Genomic DNA, 18,060 nt, shown 5'->3' with positions numbered 1-18,060 from the left:
CCGTCGCTCGCCACTGCGAGCAACATCACTCGCAACTGCGAGCTAGGCCATTGAGCTCGCCACTGCGAGTAGAACCACTCGCCATTGCGAGTTGACCTGTAGTTGCCCAGAACAGTTTTGGTTTGCAATCCCTTCGCACGTGTAGTCATGAATTAATTTTAGGAGTATGAAGGAGGGTTGTTTAGGATGATTCCAGATGTTACAGAAGTCTGTTTATAGGACTGAGATTATTAGTAATGATGTATGAGTATTATTATGATGTTCTAAGATGATTATGTTGTTGTAATTCATTTCCCAATTAATGTTGATGCATTCTAGCACTATTATATGCCGTATCTTGCTGTTGTTTAATGCTTGACAGTTCATGTCTTGAAGTTGCAAGAGTCGGTCTAAGTTGTAATGAGTTAAGAAGTTGTCCATTTAATGGGATTTATAAGATGTTTACGTTGTTGTCCAAGTTGTAGGAAGATTGAGTCCATTGCATACTCATTAAAGATGGGGGCTTTAGGCCCGGCAGCTTTATGCTCAAACTATGTTGGGGGCTTTAGGCCCGGCAGCTTTATGCTCAAACTATGTTGGGGGTTTTAGGACCGGCAGCTTTATGCTCAAATACGTTGGGGGTTTTAAGCCCGTCAGCTTTATGCTCACTTGTTGAAGAGCCTAATTACGCTCATATGTGTTGTTGAATGGTACCACATGCATTTTCATATCATGAAGTTTCACGATGATTTAAGTCGTTAAGTTGTCAAGAGTTGCATTGTAAAGTTGAGTCGTGTTGTCGAGTCAAGTGTTAAGTTGAACATGATATATGTTGGTGATTTAAAGGATGATGAGTTGAACATGATTTAATGATAATATTTGATGATGATATTGATTATGATTGATACGACGCTAAAATGATAAATGTTAATATGTTACTGATGTTTTATGTTGTTAAATGCATTTTGATGAATTATATGCTTAATTTATTGACTGTGAAATCTCACCTCTTCTGCTTGAAAATGTTGCCCTTCGTATGGGTAACTTCGTATGGGTAACTTGCAGGTAATAAAGACTAGAAGTGTTCGTGAGTGGACTCCTCACTTGTGTCTAGGTGCTCTGATACGTAACGGGATGGGGCTTGCTTTCATATCTATTCCTTACGTGTCTTTATGAACTTTTTATGAATAAGTATTGAATCAAATTATGAGATTTTCTAATAAGGCCTGCGTGTCAAGACTTTGTTCATGTTGAACTATTTCCGCTGCGTATTTCTAGACTTTTATGATGTAACCTGGAAGGATATTTATTAATATCTATTTTATGACTTTAAAGTAGTATGTGACATTCCGTTTATGATTTAAATACTTTGATTTAATAAGAAATTTTTATGTTGGGAAAAACGGGGTGTTACAAGAGAAAAGTTAATAAGAGAGAAATAGGTGAGAAATAGAGTAGATTTGATGTATGGTTTAGTATACGAGAAAGACAGAAGAAATGGGGAAGAGAGAAATGTTGGTTATTTTTGAAAATACTAAACTACCCCTGATTTTTTAAATCCCAAATCACCTTAAAAAAATAATACAAGAAAATTCAACAATGCACTGTTTACACTCCCACCGTAACCACATCTTCACCAATTCAATCTCCAGTTATCCATTCCCTTCTCCTCCTCCATATATATATATATATATATATATATATATATATATATATATATATATATATATATATATTAATTAAAAATCAAATGAATATCAACTCACTATACTCCTCTGCTTCATATTATATATATATATATATATATATATATATATATATATATATATATATATATATTCAACAGTTCAACTCACTCTTTGATACATATATCTGATTATGATACCTGCCATGTATCAAAGAAAAGGAAATGGATAATAAATAGCAAATGTCACCGACTCACCAACGAGAACCGGAACAAGTGTAGAAGTAGAACTTCTCTCGTCTTTCTTCGCAGGTTTGGGGAGAAGAGCCAAAGCGTGGGACCCACACCAAATTAGTATCTCTCACCTATTTCTTCGGTCTTCCAAACAAGAGAAGTTGCCATTCTCTCTTCAATTTCTCTCTCACCAACTTCTCTCTTCTCTTAATCATCTCAACCAAACACAGGCTAAATGATCAGAACCGTCAAGAGATATTGCATTACATCTTCTTTCAAAAATTTGAAGACATTGAGCATGATTCACCATTGTTGTATATATTTCATCTAGTTCATTTATGGACAACATGTGATTCACATGAGTTTCAACAATTTTATCTTCAAGTATGATCGAGTCTTCTACATCACTATACCTACATTGTCGTTACAAACCCAACAAAGTACGCCTTTCGACTATACTATTGAGAAGACTTTCGACCCAACTTATGATAATTAATGAACTAATAATCGAGATTATGTCCCATTTTGATGTTCAACATTATATTTTACTGAATTTAACTTTAGATTATATCAAATTTCAATTTAGTTTATAATAATACATTTAAATAGGCTTGATATAAACTGAAATTAATCAATCTCATAGACTTAAAAAGGTTTTTTCTTGCTTGCATGATGTATTTTTTACAAAATCTTTAGCCTTTTGAATATAAAAAGAAACAATGGCCTAGCATAGGCTTGTTGTAGGCTCATGTCATTCAGTTTGACATATTTCCACCTCGAGTTGTTAGCACATGATTTGGGTAATTTGGAATCTTGTTATATTTCGATTAATTAAAAATTGAATTTAATTAATGGGAGCAATGTTGTACTAATGTTATTTGTTGTGAGAAGATAATGAAGCATGCTACCTTAGGTGTAACCTGCCTGGAAAACCCAAAATAAAGAGGACAAATGACAGGGAAAATAGGGATAATTTAATCTGTAATTGAGGAGGGTTAGCAAAAGTGGGAATATAAAACACAAAGCAAATCGGGTTTTGAAAAATAAAACAAACAATGTGAAACACTGAAGTGGGAGAAAGTGGAAACAAATAAAAGAGATTTTGTGCTAGCAGTATACAATAAATAAATTGCAGGGAAGACAGAAAAAGCCTGTAGTAATGTGTATGCAAGTTCTTTTTTGTTGACAAAAATGCAATAGTGTCCAAGTTCAGATATTATAATTCTTTTTAATGGATGAATAGTACGACCAAAGAATAAATAAAGTAGGGTTTTTAATTTAAATCCGACAAACATTTCAAACAATATTCTTAATTTTATTGCTAGAGAAATAGTCTTGATTTTTATTCTTAGAGAATTAGCCTTTAAGAGATGTTATTCAAGATTCGATTCTCTTAAACAATTCATTATTAATTAACATCATTAATCATTTGAATTCAATCATTTGAAAAAGTACTTTAAGAAGTGACAAATTTTATAATTAAATATATAGTAATTGTAGTTGAATTTGAAAATTAGTCCCATAATTGGTTAATAACTCTCAATCATGATTTCATTTGAGCTTCAAATGTTTATGTTAAGAAATGAGGGATGTATGTCGATTGTGGGTTCATTTACTCTTACAAAGAGTATTAACTACTATGTTGGTTTTTTATGAGTTACTAAAGTATAAAATTTCAAAATTAAATTATTGAAAAATAGAATCAATTCCATACCAAATCTAAACTAAAAACGAATGTTCTGGTGAAACTTCGTTTCAAACGATGTGATAAAATAAAAATGTATTTGAATTGCTAAATGGATCAAAAGTGTATTTTAGGAAATCACCCGTCTTATATTTTTTTTTTTGAAAGAAACGAACAAAATGGTTATGTTGCTTCCATTTTTGAGACGATATAAATTCATGATTTTAAAATTGAAATTTCTAATATTCGTGACATGAAAATTTAAATCCAATTTGAAAATTTTATAGAAACTATAAAACTTCAAAATTTCCCTTAAAAAAAATTAAATTTAAAATTTTCTTTCAATGTATGAAGTTTTATTGGGGAATTAGTCACTTTAGTCCCTGAATGGGGAACAATTCGTCAATTTAGTCCCTGAATGCAGATAATATGCAAAACAGTCCCTGCATGGTCAATTTCAGGGACTAAAGTGACTAACGAAGTCTACATTCAGGGACTAAATTGACTAACGGAGTCTGCATTCAGGGACTAAATTGACTAACAAAGTCTACATTCAGGGACTATTTTGCAATTTATCTGCATTCAGGGACTAAATTGACGAATCGTTCCCCATTCAGGGACTAAAGTGACTAATTCCCCAAGTTTTATTTCTGTCTGTATTAATTTTGGTGGGCTAATGCATATAGAGCTTTACTCTCAACATTAAATGAGGTCTCGTAAATGATCGGTGGAATTAGACTAGTTGGATTAGTCGGTCATATGCCGAATTTTCAAAACAAAATTTTTTATAGATAGAGAGACGATATAAACATAATCTTGATGAAGCGGGATCCAAATCTCAATTTGAGAATGGACAAAGATATATGAATATGAATATGTTGTAGGTTAAGTGAAGAAGTTCACAATGGTAGGTGGGTGGATCATCAAGAATGGTAGAGTCCAAACAAGGAACTATACACTCTCCCGTCATTCAGCTTCCGGGTTTGTTCTTATTTCTACGCGACTGGGACATGTTTGAAAATGACACGTTCCATGTACCCATGGTATGGGACCCATATATCACATGGCTCTACCAATATGAGAATCAAAGCAAACAGAGAAAGGATGACCCACATGTATTGTAGGACCATGTTCTCTCCTATCTCATATCGTAAGTTTTTCTTCTTTGCTGCCGCATCTACTCTAGCAAAAAATAGTCTATTTAAGAGTCTCATTTGGATGAAAATATGAGACGATGAAAAAAAATTAGATATTTTTTATTTAATAAGTTAATTTTGTAAAGATAAAGTTCAACTCAATTCAAATTTGAAGATGGTAAATTGAGAATAACGTCTATCCAAGATTCGTTAGACCGTCCAATATCGGACAATTCGAGTGCATATTGAAATGTTAAGTTAAAATCATAGGGAGATGTTAAGACTCAAGAGTCTCAAATCTTATGAAATATCAACAAGGATTCTTAGAAAATGGCATTAAACTTTATCTCTTGTGGTTGTATCTAAAGCAATCGGTGTTCCAATGCTACTAGCAACTCAAATATAAACATAGGTTCCCAATATTCAAATGGCGACTCGATTAATCAGATCCAACATTGGATGTTTATTTGCCTATGTTTGCTCCAACCAAAGTCCGTCCAGTGCACCAGACGCAGTATATGAAGTTGTAGAAACATGCATATGCTCCCACAGCCTTGGGATGCAACAAAAAAAAAAAGTTCTTTTTTAAGGAAAGGAAAAACCGTGGACAGCAGGATTCGAACCTGCGCGAGCAAAGCCCACATGATTTCTAGTCATGCCCGATAACCACTCCGGCACATCCACATTTGATAAACAAGACAAATTCATAAAAGCCTTACATGATGGTATCATCATAACGATTTTCAAAATTGAGTTATTTGGTTCGAAGGTCTCTTAATTTTCAAAAGTGTGAGCATTAATCTATGGTAGCTTGTTTTTAAAATTTATCAACCCAGATTGGTATAATTCCTACGAAATTTTAACCGATAACGAGTCTTCCTTGGCTTTGAGAGTTGGGTATCAGGGAAATCAATTGATTAAAGCTCGAGTGACTCGAAGGTTACGTCTTTGCTTAGTTGACTGTGAAGGAACGTCCTCGAAAGCATGATGGAGGATCATAGAAGATGAAGGAAAATGCGGTGTAGTCACATATAATTTATATAAATCTTCACACTAGGTTGTGACTTCCAATGTGGAACTCCAAGGTGGGTTCATGAAGTCCTTCTTGCACATAGAAATCGATAGCATGGAGCAACAAGTTAAGTGTTGGCGGCCTAAGAACACATATCAAGCCTCTCCTTTCACGGGTAGGAAAAAACTTTATGCACATTATTTCAAGTAAAATTTGAGCTCTTTACCACTAAGCTAAAGGACCGAATTTTTTTTCAAGTTAAATTTGAACTTTATTAATTAACAGTAAACTAGTAGAAAGATGAAGCAAATTTTGATGCTTGAATTAAAAAAAAATGTACAGCATGGATTTTCATTATTACCACATAGTAATTATTCATATCATACCAGAGCCATAATCAACCTTAATCCCCAAACCATCCTTCTAGCTGCCACAAGCAGCCTTCCCCAACCCTTCTGTTCTTTTCTTCACATGCAACAACTCATAGCCATAGTTTTGCTACCTTTGATGTCCAAAGATTAAAACCACAAAGCAACCAAACCAGCCATTTTTTTACAAAGATGTAGAGTTATAAATTGTTCCATAAAACCTTGCAACATCTCTTTAAGAAATTATTTCTTTTCACATTAAAACCCTTAACCTTTTTGTTGCTTTTAATTTTAACTCCACTGGTCAGGACAGTACCATTGTAGGGTTGGTGCTTGCTCGTCCGAGAAAAAGTTGCACGCCTCATCGGCACTTAAGAAATTGTGCTCCTCCATCTTCACATGATAAGATTTCTGGTACTGGAAACAATTCATGGAGGAAGATTCAGGAGACAACAAAAGGTGCTGCTGACTCTGAAGAACCCCGGATGAAGAAATTGCGCTGGAGTCGCTGTCCGAAGAACCGTCTTTCAAGTCTACTGGAAAGAGTGAAGAAGTTTCACCAATACCAACATCATTGTTGTTGATTATGCAGTCATAATCCAATTGATCTTTGGATTCTGAACTAGGAATTGATGTTTCTGAAGATGGGTTATGCTTGTCTTCATCACAAGATTCAAGCATGGTTAACTCCTCCTTCACCAAAACATTGATTGTGCTTTTTTCTTCTTCTCCAAGCTTTGATTTCAATTCCTTAATCTGTAAATACAACAAATCAATCAACTTTCTGTTTTTGAGAGAAAATTAATCACACACTTTCAATAATAACTTCAAATTTATGATACATTTGTTCCTAGAAAAGTTAAATACTTGCCTACAATTTCATAACTAAGATCAAGTACTTTCACAAGAGGACATAGCTTTACAAATTCAAGTGCCAAAGTGATTTTGCTAAATTCACTGCCAATCCAAACATACACTAAATAACACAACAGCTTAAAAATCTGTGAATTGATATATCAAATAAGTTGTTTTTTATAGAAACAACTTATAAATAAGTTGTTTTTAGCTTATTTTCACAAGCGCTTTAGAATAATTTATGAAAACAACTAATAACTTACATGAAAATAGTTTGACTAGTGACTTTATTCTATCTTATATTATGAAGTAGCTTATTCGAAAGTACTTAAATGATAAGTGATTATGCTATAAACACTTAATTAAGTTGTTATTGCACTTATAACTTCAGAAACTAAATTATAGTTAAGTTACTACTGTGGATTATAGATGTTTATACCTCCTTGTGAAAAGCTTTGTTGTCTTGAGCAATTGCATCAAACTTGAGCTTAAGAGCATCATAATTAGCTTTAAGAACACCATAATCTCTTTCCAACTGCTTGTTCTTCCATCTTGCTCTCCTGTTTTGGAACCAAACAGCTACTTGTCTAGGCTGCAACCCAAGTTCAATGGCAAGCTTCTCTTTTCTTTCAGGTTCAAGCTTGTTTTCTACCTCAAAGTTTTTCTCCAAAGCCTTAACTTGATCCACTCTTAATCTACGTTTCTTCTCAGAATGATGACCAGTTTCTTCAACACACCCTTCTTCTTCAAATCCATCCAACATCATTGATTGAAACTCCATACCATACACATGTTTGTTCCTTGGACTATGTTCCTCTAAATCAATGCAAAAAAAGAAAACTATAAGTAATAGTAACATAATTACTATAACCAACGTAAAAGTAAAAAAACATGGTACCCTCCAAAAATAGAAAGAAAAAAAAAAAAAACACAAACATAGATCTATGTCTGAAATTAATGATTAACCTGTTGATGGAGAGATTGTGATGAGAGGAGTTGAAGAAGAATCTGAGGTGTTGGGTCTCTTCATGAGTGAAAATAGGATCTTATATAAAATCTAGAAGAAGAAACTAGCTAGTACTAGTAGTAGCTACTCTTTTGATCCTTATTAACAACGTTAGTGAATGTTTTTTCACATGTTCATGTTTTTTCACAACTTCTCCTACTTCATCCATCAAACAATTCATACACATAGGAAAATTCCCACAATTAAACTAATAAACTTACTCCAATACTATAAACAATAATTAAAAAAAAAACACAAATCTCAATGTTCTCTTATCTTATCCTTCTTTTTAACACAGTAAAATTATTGTTATTATGGTAATAGTAGTAAAATAGTGTAATGAGATTATAAGATTATGATATGATGGAGGGAGATTGATTAGAGCAAAGGATGTGAACCAGCGGGGTTCTCAATAGCACAATGTTTATTATATAGTAAACCCGAGTGGGGTTAGAATGTGACTTGGGTTAGATGGAGTGTTACCATAGTTAGATAGATAGCATTGAAATGAACCCAAATTCAACCCAAATGCAAATGTTGGACACCGGTTGTGTCCGGTGGTGCTTCCGGTTTTTCGACCGTTTGTTTAGTAACGGTGTTATTTTTATGGGGCTATAGGCTAGATAGAGGCTACAATGGTGTCCAATTAAGTCAACAAATCATTTTGTTAAGAGAGTAAAGCCAAAAAAGATGGATTAGTAATGATGGATTAGTAATTATTGGAACGAAACTAGTAATTCACTCTTTATTTTAAGTTGATGATATAAAACGGTAACATACATGCATATAAATAATGTGATAAAATTAAAATAACTAAAATACATTGTTTTTTGATCCGCAACGTTGATGATTTAGCTGTTGATTGAATTTATAATTGATCGAAGTTGATCTCTCAAACATTTACTGTATTTCAACTTAATTTTAGGAGGACAAAAGTAATTTTACTGAAAAACCCTCAAACATTTTAGATTAATCACATGCTTCTAAAACCAATTCATCTTTCTTTAATTGAAGAAACTAAACATGGACTAAGTGGTATTTATTTCTGCTATATATATTGGTGCTACACAAACATGAAACACGTTCTCTTACAAAAAAAAAAAAAAAACAAACATGAAACACGTCAATGGCTGCACAAAATAAGTCATTTTGTACTTACACATTAGCTGCATATACTGCCTTTGTGATACATGTGTAACCACAAGAAGAAAACATTTATTGAGGATGAATATCCATATAACAATCAACCAACTAGTTAAAGAAAACAACTTTAGATAAAGCATAAAGACAACAAAATTAGTGAAAAAGATAGTGGTACATTGTGTTTCGGGAAAAATGATAGTGGTACAATGAAACATGTTTACTTCAAGGCTCAAGATGTGAATATAGAACAAAATATAATAGCTGGGTTATGGTTAAAAACATAAATTTTAAATACTTGTCAAAAGTATTAACAAGAATATGTTTGATCATAATCATGCTACTAGTTATTGCTGTAAAACAATCCTAAATCATGTGCTCAACAAGACATTCATCAAACTTGAAACTAGGATTACAAAATCGACAAGGAGTGAACAAATTGTTATCAATCAGTGCACTAGGCATAACAAGGTGACAGCAATTTGTTTCAATTCATTAACTGAATTAAAATGTACTTGAAAAACCAAAAATTTATTAGGGAGGAAACAATTACAATGGCACTTGGCACTTGGCAGACACGTTTTGGTCCTCTTGAATCAGAAATTGCTTGTTTTACATTACAAAGGAAACCCACCAAATTGTCACATCGAAATTAATCATATGAAACACTCGTCCACGTACCTAAAACCGTGTGGTACAAATATAGGCTCTAGCTAGTTGCCAAGATTAAACCGCAAACTATGCAAATAAGTTTCTGTGATTAAAGTTAAGTTGTTTGATAAGAGTTTTCTCTCACAAGTTTATAGTGTATTTTTTCAAAGATAACTCTCGCTTTGAATGAGATATAACATGAACATTAGGTCACCGTTATTGGCTTGTTCATCATGTGGGGGAGACTTCTCTTTACAAACTCAACTCAAATTCTAAATAATAATAAAACCTATTCATAATTGGCTTGTTCATCACGACTATTAGGTCACCGTTATTGAACTACTTGAACCTCATGTATTATTTCATTTATGGGCATGAAGCAAGGGCGTTAAAAGCACTACGTTAAATAAAATATGACATGGATATAAATTTATAAATAAGATAGTCTAAGATCACAAGTTTATAACTATCTTTGAGATGTTATTTCAATTAACATTTGAGTATGTAGGTTATTATATTTTCTCTCATTTTACCTCAATATCTTGATTGGAATTTTTTTAATGTGAATTAACAAATTTATTACTACTGAGCAAGAAACTAATCTACTCCATCATTTATCACCAATACCATAGAACAATGTGAATTAACAATTCAACAAGGTCTTTTCTGAAACAGATGCCGACCAGTGACAGGCAGGCATGGATGGGAGGGAAAGACAGATTCAGCATAAAAGTAGGACCCATCACTCGTCATCACTGACTGGTGGAGCCCACTGACAAAGTTAAACAATACAAATGTGACAACTTTTATATGAAATGGGACCCAATTTTTCTAAAACGACAAAAACACGTGTGAGGTGGGCTCATCATCATCATAGTTATAAAAGTAAGAGTACTACAAATTTAACTCATGAAAAGTCACTGTTCTCTTCTGATGAGTTGTGTGTGAAAACAGAACATGTGCCATGTGATGTGGGGGTCTTGATCGCAAATTTTCATAAAATATTACTCCCTCCGTCCCAGAATAACTCACCCATTTTCTAAAAAAAAGTGTCCCAAAATAACTGACTCATTTCAATTTTTAATACAACCTTCATAATTCCCAATATAATACTCCCTCCGTTCATTTATAATTGTCACTTTTGCATAAAATTTTTGTTTCTAATTAACCGTCGTTTTCAAAGTTCAAAGTATCATTAAACGTGACTTTACCTATATTACCCCTATATATTTATTGCAGAAAAAGAAATATATGAAATGAAGTACTACCTCCGTCCCAATTTAATTGACACAATTTTGTTTTTCACACATATTAAGAAAAATGTATAAATAAAGGGGAAAGTGGAATATATTGTATTGGGAATGATAAAAGTATTATTATTTAGTGTTATATTATATTGGGAATGATGAAAGTTGTATTGAAAATTGAAATGGGTCAGTTATTTTGGGACACTTTTTTTTAGAAAATGGGTCAGTTATTCCGGGACGGAGGGAGTATTAAATGATTAAGGTTATTATAGGAAAAAGATAAATTGTTGTATCAAAAGTAGTAAAAGTATTTGTTGTCTTGGTTTGTGTAAAAAGTCAAAATGTGACAATTAAAAAGGAACAGAGGAAGTATAACACTAAATAATACTACTTTTATCATTCCCAATACAATATATTCCATTTTCCCCTTTATTTATACATTTTTCTTAATATGTGTGAAAAACAAAATTGTGTCAATTAAATTGGGACGGAGGTAGTATTTTATAGGAAATGTGTTAAGAGCAACTCTAACGGGTCCTTACTTAACAAGAACCACTCCTCGTTAAGGACCCTCCATTGGAGGAAGAAAAAATGAGTCCCCGTTAAAGAATGGACAACTATATAAGGATCATCTCTCTCCTAGATAACTAACGGGTCCCACATTTAAAAAAGTAATAGAATGTGTACTACTTGGTCCCACTTATATAAAAGAGTAATAAAATGTGTACTACTTGATCCCACTTGTAAAAAGGAGTAATAGATAAATTATTTTTGTTTAATGATATAAAGATAGTGGGACATATTTAAATACTTTTCATTGAAGTCCTTGTTAGTGTATTACCATTGGAGCCATTAAGTCCTTAATAGGTACTTTTAGTAAAAAAAATTATAAATTAGTGATGTGTCACGTGGGGTCCATTTAAGAAGTCTTTATCAGGGAACTACCATTGTGGATGCTCTAAGAGCGATATATGGAGAAATGTTATCTAGACAATTTTTGTTGTCCAAAACTCTAAAAATATCATATATATTATTTTCTTTTTTTAATTTATTATTTCTATCTTTTATAAATTATATACTTTCATATTATCATATTATTGCTAATTTTTAGTTGTTCAAATAGCATTAGTCTTATCTTTTTAACGAACAATTGTATGTTCATAAGATCAAGTCTACCATATGCTTAAACATGTTTTGATTTAGGTTAACGCTTAACTTAAGATGTGTTACAAGTTACTCTTTGCACAAGGTTCGTAGGGACCATGATATGGACTTTACGCAAGACTGCAAGAGAATAATGATCAATAGTAACTCATGGAAATTGGATCATGTGCACTCATTTTTACCCTAAATTAAATATCATTCCACGGAGCATACATACGTGATCGTCGGAATGTGTACAAGTACACCACTCCATTTGCTTGCAGAAGAAGGTTGTCGTTGACGCAAGTACCTTGCTCACAAGTTATTCAACGCCATCATTAGGGATCCTAGGTACGACATGATCAATACAAAAAAATCCTTATCCTCAAAAAGTCAAATAAAATTTTTGTTAATTTTATTTAACTATTTGACATTTTTTTTTCAGACTATGCGTATACAGGAGCTTTAGTGTATCAGACTGTCATTTTTTAATTTAACATTTGAAAAAGGATAACTCTTTGTTTATGTGTGAGCCTAAACATTATATATTTGATTCTGTATCTATACAAAACTTACTCCTCTTTGACATTCTATAACACTCACTTTCTTACTCCTTTTTTTTTTTTTTTACTTTCTATAACACTTCTATTTGATTCTATAAATATAGATCTCATACTTTGAAAACAAATTTCACATAAAATTGTGAAATCTATGGGTGTTTAAGATAACTTTGTATGTGTTTTTTAAATATTGTGTGTTGTTGTATTTTTTTTATTGTATTGATCTTAAGTATCATCCCTTCTAGGTCGTCTCTGCCTAAAGGATTGTGGCATTAGTGGGTAAGTAACATTTCTCATGAAATTATTTTTAAAGAAATTTTAGCTGCATTAGTGGATTGTGTGCCGTTGTATTGGTCTAAGTCATTATAAAGAAATTAAATTATGTGCACTTTTACATCCTTGATGAAGATTTTAGGAAGAAGGTATTTTCTCATATAGGGTTGTACATGGATATGGGTCGACATGATCAATTCAATGATTCAGTTTCAATATATATTTTATTTAAGTTTAGTGTATTTTGTTTTATAAGCAAAGAGAAAGGACAGGCATCAAAGGCATCATCGACATCCCAACTAGGTTGGCACTCCGAGAGACCTCCATCTTATGCCGTCAAACTCTAGAAAAATTTATTAAAAAAGGGGGAAAAATTACAAAAGTAGGGGGGACTAGACCAAAACCCTCAATGAAAACAAATAAAAAAACAACAGAAAGAAACAGAAAAAACACCGAAACAACCGAAAACAGATTATGGAAATTTGTAATTAGGTAAACCGCATCTGCCCCGAAAGAAATCAGTCTTCATCTCATCAGGAAGAGTGTGTAACCTTATCTCCGCAACCATGGAGTGACCCAAATTAGCTAATTTGTCTGCACAACAGTTACCTTCATGGAAAATGTGAGAAGAAATAACATGAATCCCAAGATTGTGGGCATTATGCCATATGTTGCATAACATAATAGGCACCAATAGATGGTTCGAAAAACTCAATAGAGCACTTGTGGAGTCGCTCTCAATCCAAATGTTCCTCCACCCTTTCCGGGCAGCAAACTCAATAGCTAAAATAATTGCAAGAACCTCCGAATAATAAACAAACTGTAAACCAACATTGCAAGAGAAAGCTCCACGGAACGTGCCTAGGTGGTCACGAAACAGCCCCCCACAAGCCGCATGTTCACCAATCACTGAGCCATCCGTGTTGACCTTCAACCACGGAGCGGTAGGGACTTTCCACAAAATCATAATAATATCTTTGACTCTACGGCAATGAGGAGAAACCGCAAAAGAATCAAGAAAAGCTAAATCAGACGGTAAACACTTACCCTTAAAAATATTTCCAGATATTGCAATAAAGGAATGAATACGGACTTTGGTTGAATGCAAAGTTGGCGTCATTGTTGTAAACCGCAAGGAATTCCTAGCCCACCAAATAGTGTGCAGCGTGTGCAAGACTGCTGCCAAAAAAATGTCCGACTCTTGGGAGGAGCACCTAACCGGCCTACAAGAGATGAGCGAGTCTAGTGTAGAGCAATCAATAACTCGATTGAGCTCAGCACCTATCCAGTCCCAAAGCTGCTTGGAAAATTGGCATCTAAGAAAAAGATGCTCGGAAGATTCATCACCTTTCAAGCATAAGTTACAAATCGACACAACAATGCAGCCACGCCTTCTAATTTTTAAGTTTAGTGTATCAATCACTGTATATAAAATAGAGTAAACTCCATTCTTATTTCCTAAGAGAAATTTGAATTACACTTTTTTCCTTCTTATATTAATATACACTCTCCCTTTTTTTTAAACAAAATTTATACTTCCCTCTCCTATGAAATGCTTGAATTAGAACTTTTTCCCTTTATAATTAAATATACACTACACTTTAATCTATTTTACTATAAATAAATCTTTTTATGATATATATACTAATTTTGAACCACCATTTAAGAAAATTAAATTAATTTTTTATAATCTAATGTCATTGATAACTAAATTTAAATATTTTTTTATTAATTTTATAATTTAGACTATAAAATTCATTTTTGAATAACCATACATTCGAGACTTTAATTATTTTTCACATATTTTACTTTTATTTTATGTTGTTTCATATTTTATAACAGAGTTTAAAACTATATGTTAATGAAATTGAGAATAAAAAATAGTGAATAATATGCATTCAAATGTTGATTATGTTAAAATGGATATGCAATACTATTTTTCTTCTGAATGTGTTTGATTTTTTTTTGCTAGATTATTAGAATTAAAAAAAAAATATCAACGTAGAAAAGTGTAAATTTTAACATAAAAGAGGAGTGAAATGTAATTCAAATTTCTCTCATGTTTTTTAATATGTTTTGAATAATAGGAGAATGAAGTGTAATTTAATATTTTTTTTAAGAGAAAGAAATGTTACTCATTAACATAGGAGCTTGAGAGTGGTTAGATTGAGGAATAACCACCCAATTGTAGTTAGTGTGGCTAAGTGGACCACGAGTAAACTTTAGACAAATATTGCACTTTATATCAAAAAAAATTCTTCAAATAATCTATTAGCTAGAAATGTACTCTTTAAAAAAATAAGTAGAAAATTTAGAGTTTAAACTAGTCATGCAATGGGGCGGGGGGTGGAGACGAGTTTTACTTTCCTCGTCCTCATACCCTACTTTGATATATTTACCCGTTACCTTACCCATATTCAGCGGGGATGAGAAATTGAATCTCATCCCCGTCCTCGATGGGTTCGGATATTTCCGCCCCATCTCCATCCCCACAATGGATTTTTTTTTTGATAAAATTAAAAATATTTTGCATTATCCAGCAAAGAGATGATGACATTCGATGACTATGGTGTGAAGGAGTAGAGAGAGGTCAAGAGTGTGAGGCATGGAAGGATAAGAGAGAAAGACTATGATAAGTGAGTATCATCTAAAAGTCAGAGACTCTGACCGTGTAAATGAAATGATTTACTGTTTGGGTTTCTATTTATATAAAAGGGGTAATAAATTGATTTTCTACATTCGGAACAGGTTTGAGTATGAGTTCAGGGTGAGTACTTATATCCATGTTACCCGTACCGTACCCGTATTTTAAAATTGGGGAAAACCCAAACTCATACCCAAACTTAGTCAAAGCAGGGAAAACCCATCAAATTAAGCTTGGTTCAGGTGGATACCCGTGGATATGGATTTTGTTGTCATGTCTAGTTTAAACCCAGAATTTGTATATTGCAATGTATCTAGCTACCAAGTGATGTTTACAGAGATCGTGTCATATTTTCTCCATGCTATATTTTTTTTACACTATCTTCAACCTTTTTTAATTGGGTTGCAGTAGCCTTTAATCCATGGTGACCAAAAGATTAAAATCCGACTTTTTTTTAATAAAAAAAAGCAGGCTATTTTCGTGGACAACAGCATATCAAAAAACAAATTTTTTTTCTTTTCATTTCACTAACTACTTATTTTTTACGATCAAAATCTGCCTAAAGTGATCAATAAATCAATAAGAAAAACTCCCTACTTGATTTTTTACATAATAAAAGTGAATAATATAACTTGTTGATAACCGGCTTTTGAAGAGACGCTGCATTTCATGAAGACGGCTATGCTCTTACACGCCTATATAAAGGTGACTTAGCGTAACCTTCAAGGTACGATTCGCTTTTACATCATTTTGCACATATTCACCTCATTCACTTATTTACTTGAGCGTCAGAGAGCTAACATGCTTGCATGCACCATTCTCCTCCGCCGTGACGACCACTGCGAAGGATCAACCTCTGCCGCAATGTAACATCAAACACACATACAGGTGCACGATTTTATTTTGATCAAATTAAAACCCTATATATAATTAAGAAGTTAATTCAAGTTTGAGCTTTTTTTATGCCTTTGTAAATTGGGAACACATTATAATTAGGGTCTTACCTATAAGTATCACAGTGCACATTTTAAGAATTTCAAATTAAAAATTATTCTTAAAAATATCAAATACTTTATATTTTAAAGATTAAAAAAGTCAAATACTTTAATTTTTAAAGTAACACAAATTTTCATAATAATTTACAGTTTAATTTCCTTAAAGAAAACACCAAAAACATTCATTATCATTTTCCTTATACTTAATACTATTGCAGTTGTTTCACATGCCATGATCCCTGTGGTATAGACCAAAAAACCATGACTCTGCTGGATCTATATAAATAAATTATCAACCAAGTGGATAATGGATATGTAGAAGCTCTATAGAAGAGACTCCCACTTTGCATGGTCATGGGGCATGGGACATATTCATTGATGTCGCTGACTTTGACACAGGTATCTGCATTCTGCATAACTCTCTTCTATTTTTTCTAAACGTAATAATTTCTCAATGGATATTTAAAGAATCAAACTTTAAAGCAAGTTCTAATACAGGAATTATTTGCTCATCAATCATTCCTCCATAAAAGTCTAGAAATGAATCTCTAATACAAATGATTATTAGAGGATAAAGATGTACTCCAGACGAAGGTTTGGCTAGCAATATGATTGAATCAATGACTAACTAACATACAATGAATTTTTTATTTTTTAAGAAAGAGCATGACAATTTTGCTATGTTAATGTTATTGCATGTTTGAATTGACGATGAATTAGACCGAGTAATTATAGTAAAATTTATACTTTTGAGTTTTTACAAATTGAAAGTGCTACGTAATTTCGTTAAATTGATCGATTTATCGGATGTGTCAAGGGCTTACATATTTGATTCTTACTTCGTTTTATATCAAATTACTTCCCCCAATCAAGACAACAATTAAACTTGAGCACATGCACAGGTTGGGAAAGCATGTTTAATACTCCATTAGGTATTGAAGAGTCCCCCAAATTCATGTTTACTTCCCCCAAAGAGACTTGCAAGATTTGATGGATTTGTCTAAGATGCAAAATTCTGTCTAAATGTAACTGAAAATGTTTATGAAATGTATAAAGCCTATCTGATGTAACCCTAACTAAATAATTTTTTTGAAAGGAGAAGGCTAATATCAATGTGCATGCAAGTTTCATGAAGACCAAAAGTGTGCTAGCACCATATTGGAAAAAACCTGAATCTCACCAAAAACCAATGAGACGATCACATGGCCTCCACAAGAGTGATTTCATTATGTCCATTGTCCGGTGCTTTAGAAAACAGAAAAGAGATGAACCTTTTGCTTTGGCTAGTTCCTGGGGCCTACAAATTGATGTATAGAGTCAAATAAAGGAAAAGATGAGAGGAAAATAAATTTGACAGTAACTGATTAAAGTTTGTCTGACAGCTCATTACCCTTTAGTGGTAGGTAGCTTTCTTCGGGTTCTCTTTTTCTAGTTTGTGAATGTGAGTGC

General features: G+C 32.8%; 1 protein-coding gene and 1 non-coding gene across 2 annotated transcripts; both read right to left on the bottom strand.

The window, feature by feature from the left end:
• Nucleotides 1-5,319: 5,319 nt before the first annotated feature.
• Nucleotides 5,320-5,401, bottom strand: TRNAS-AGA (transfer RNA serine (anticodon AGA)). Its single transcript has one exon. It is a non-coding gene; the product is annotated as a tRNA-Ser (tRNA).
• A 574-nt stretch (nt 5,402-5,975) lies between these two features.
• On the bottom strand, nt 5,976-8,360 carry LOC146941004 (homeobox-leucine zipper protein ATHB-16-like). The gene is made up of 3 exons (XM_085754796.1): nt 7,919-8,360; nt 7,392-7,768; nt 5,976-6,853 (listed from the first exon to the last, which is right to left on the bottom strand). Exons 1-3 carry the CDS (start codon nt 7,980-7,982, stop codon nt 6,389-6,391), a joined length of 906 nt encoding a protein of 301 aa, XP_085610922.1. The 5' UTR covers nt 7,983-8,360; the 3' UTR covers nt 5,976-6,388.
• Nucleotides 8,361-18,060: the final 9,700 nt, after the last annotated feature.

Source organism: Medicago sativa, chromosome 3, assembly GCF_051527215.1.
Source record: "Medicago sativa cultivar Bolivia chromosome 3, Bolivia_mono, whole genome shotgun sequence".
Classification (NCBI taxonomy): domain Eukaryota; kingdom Viridiplantae; phylum Streptophyta; class Magnoliopsida; order Fabales; family Fabaceae; genus Medicago; species Medicago sativa.
The sequence above is the reverse complement of the archived record's forward strand: the minus strand, read 5'-3'. Positions and strand labels throughout refer to the sequence as shown.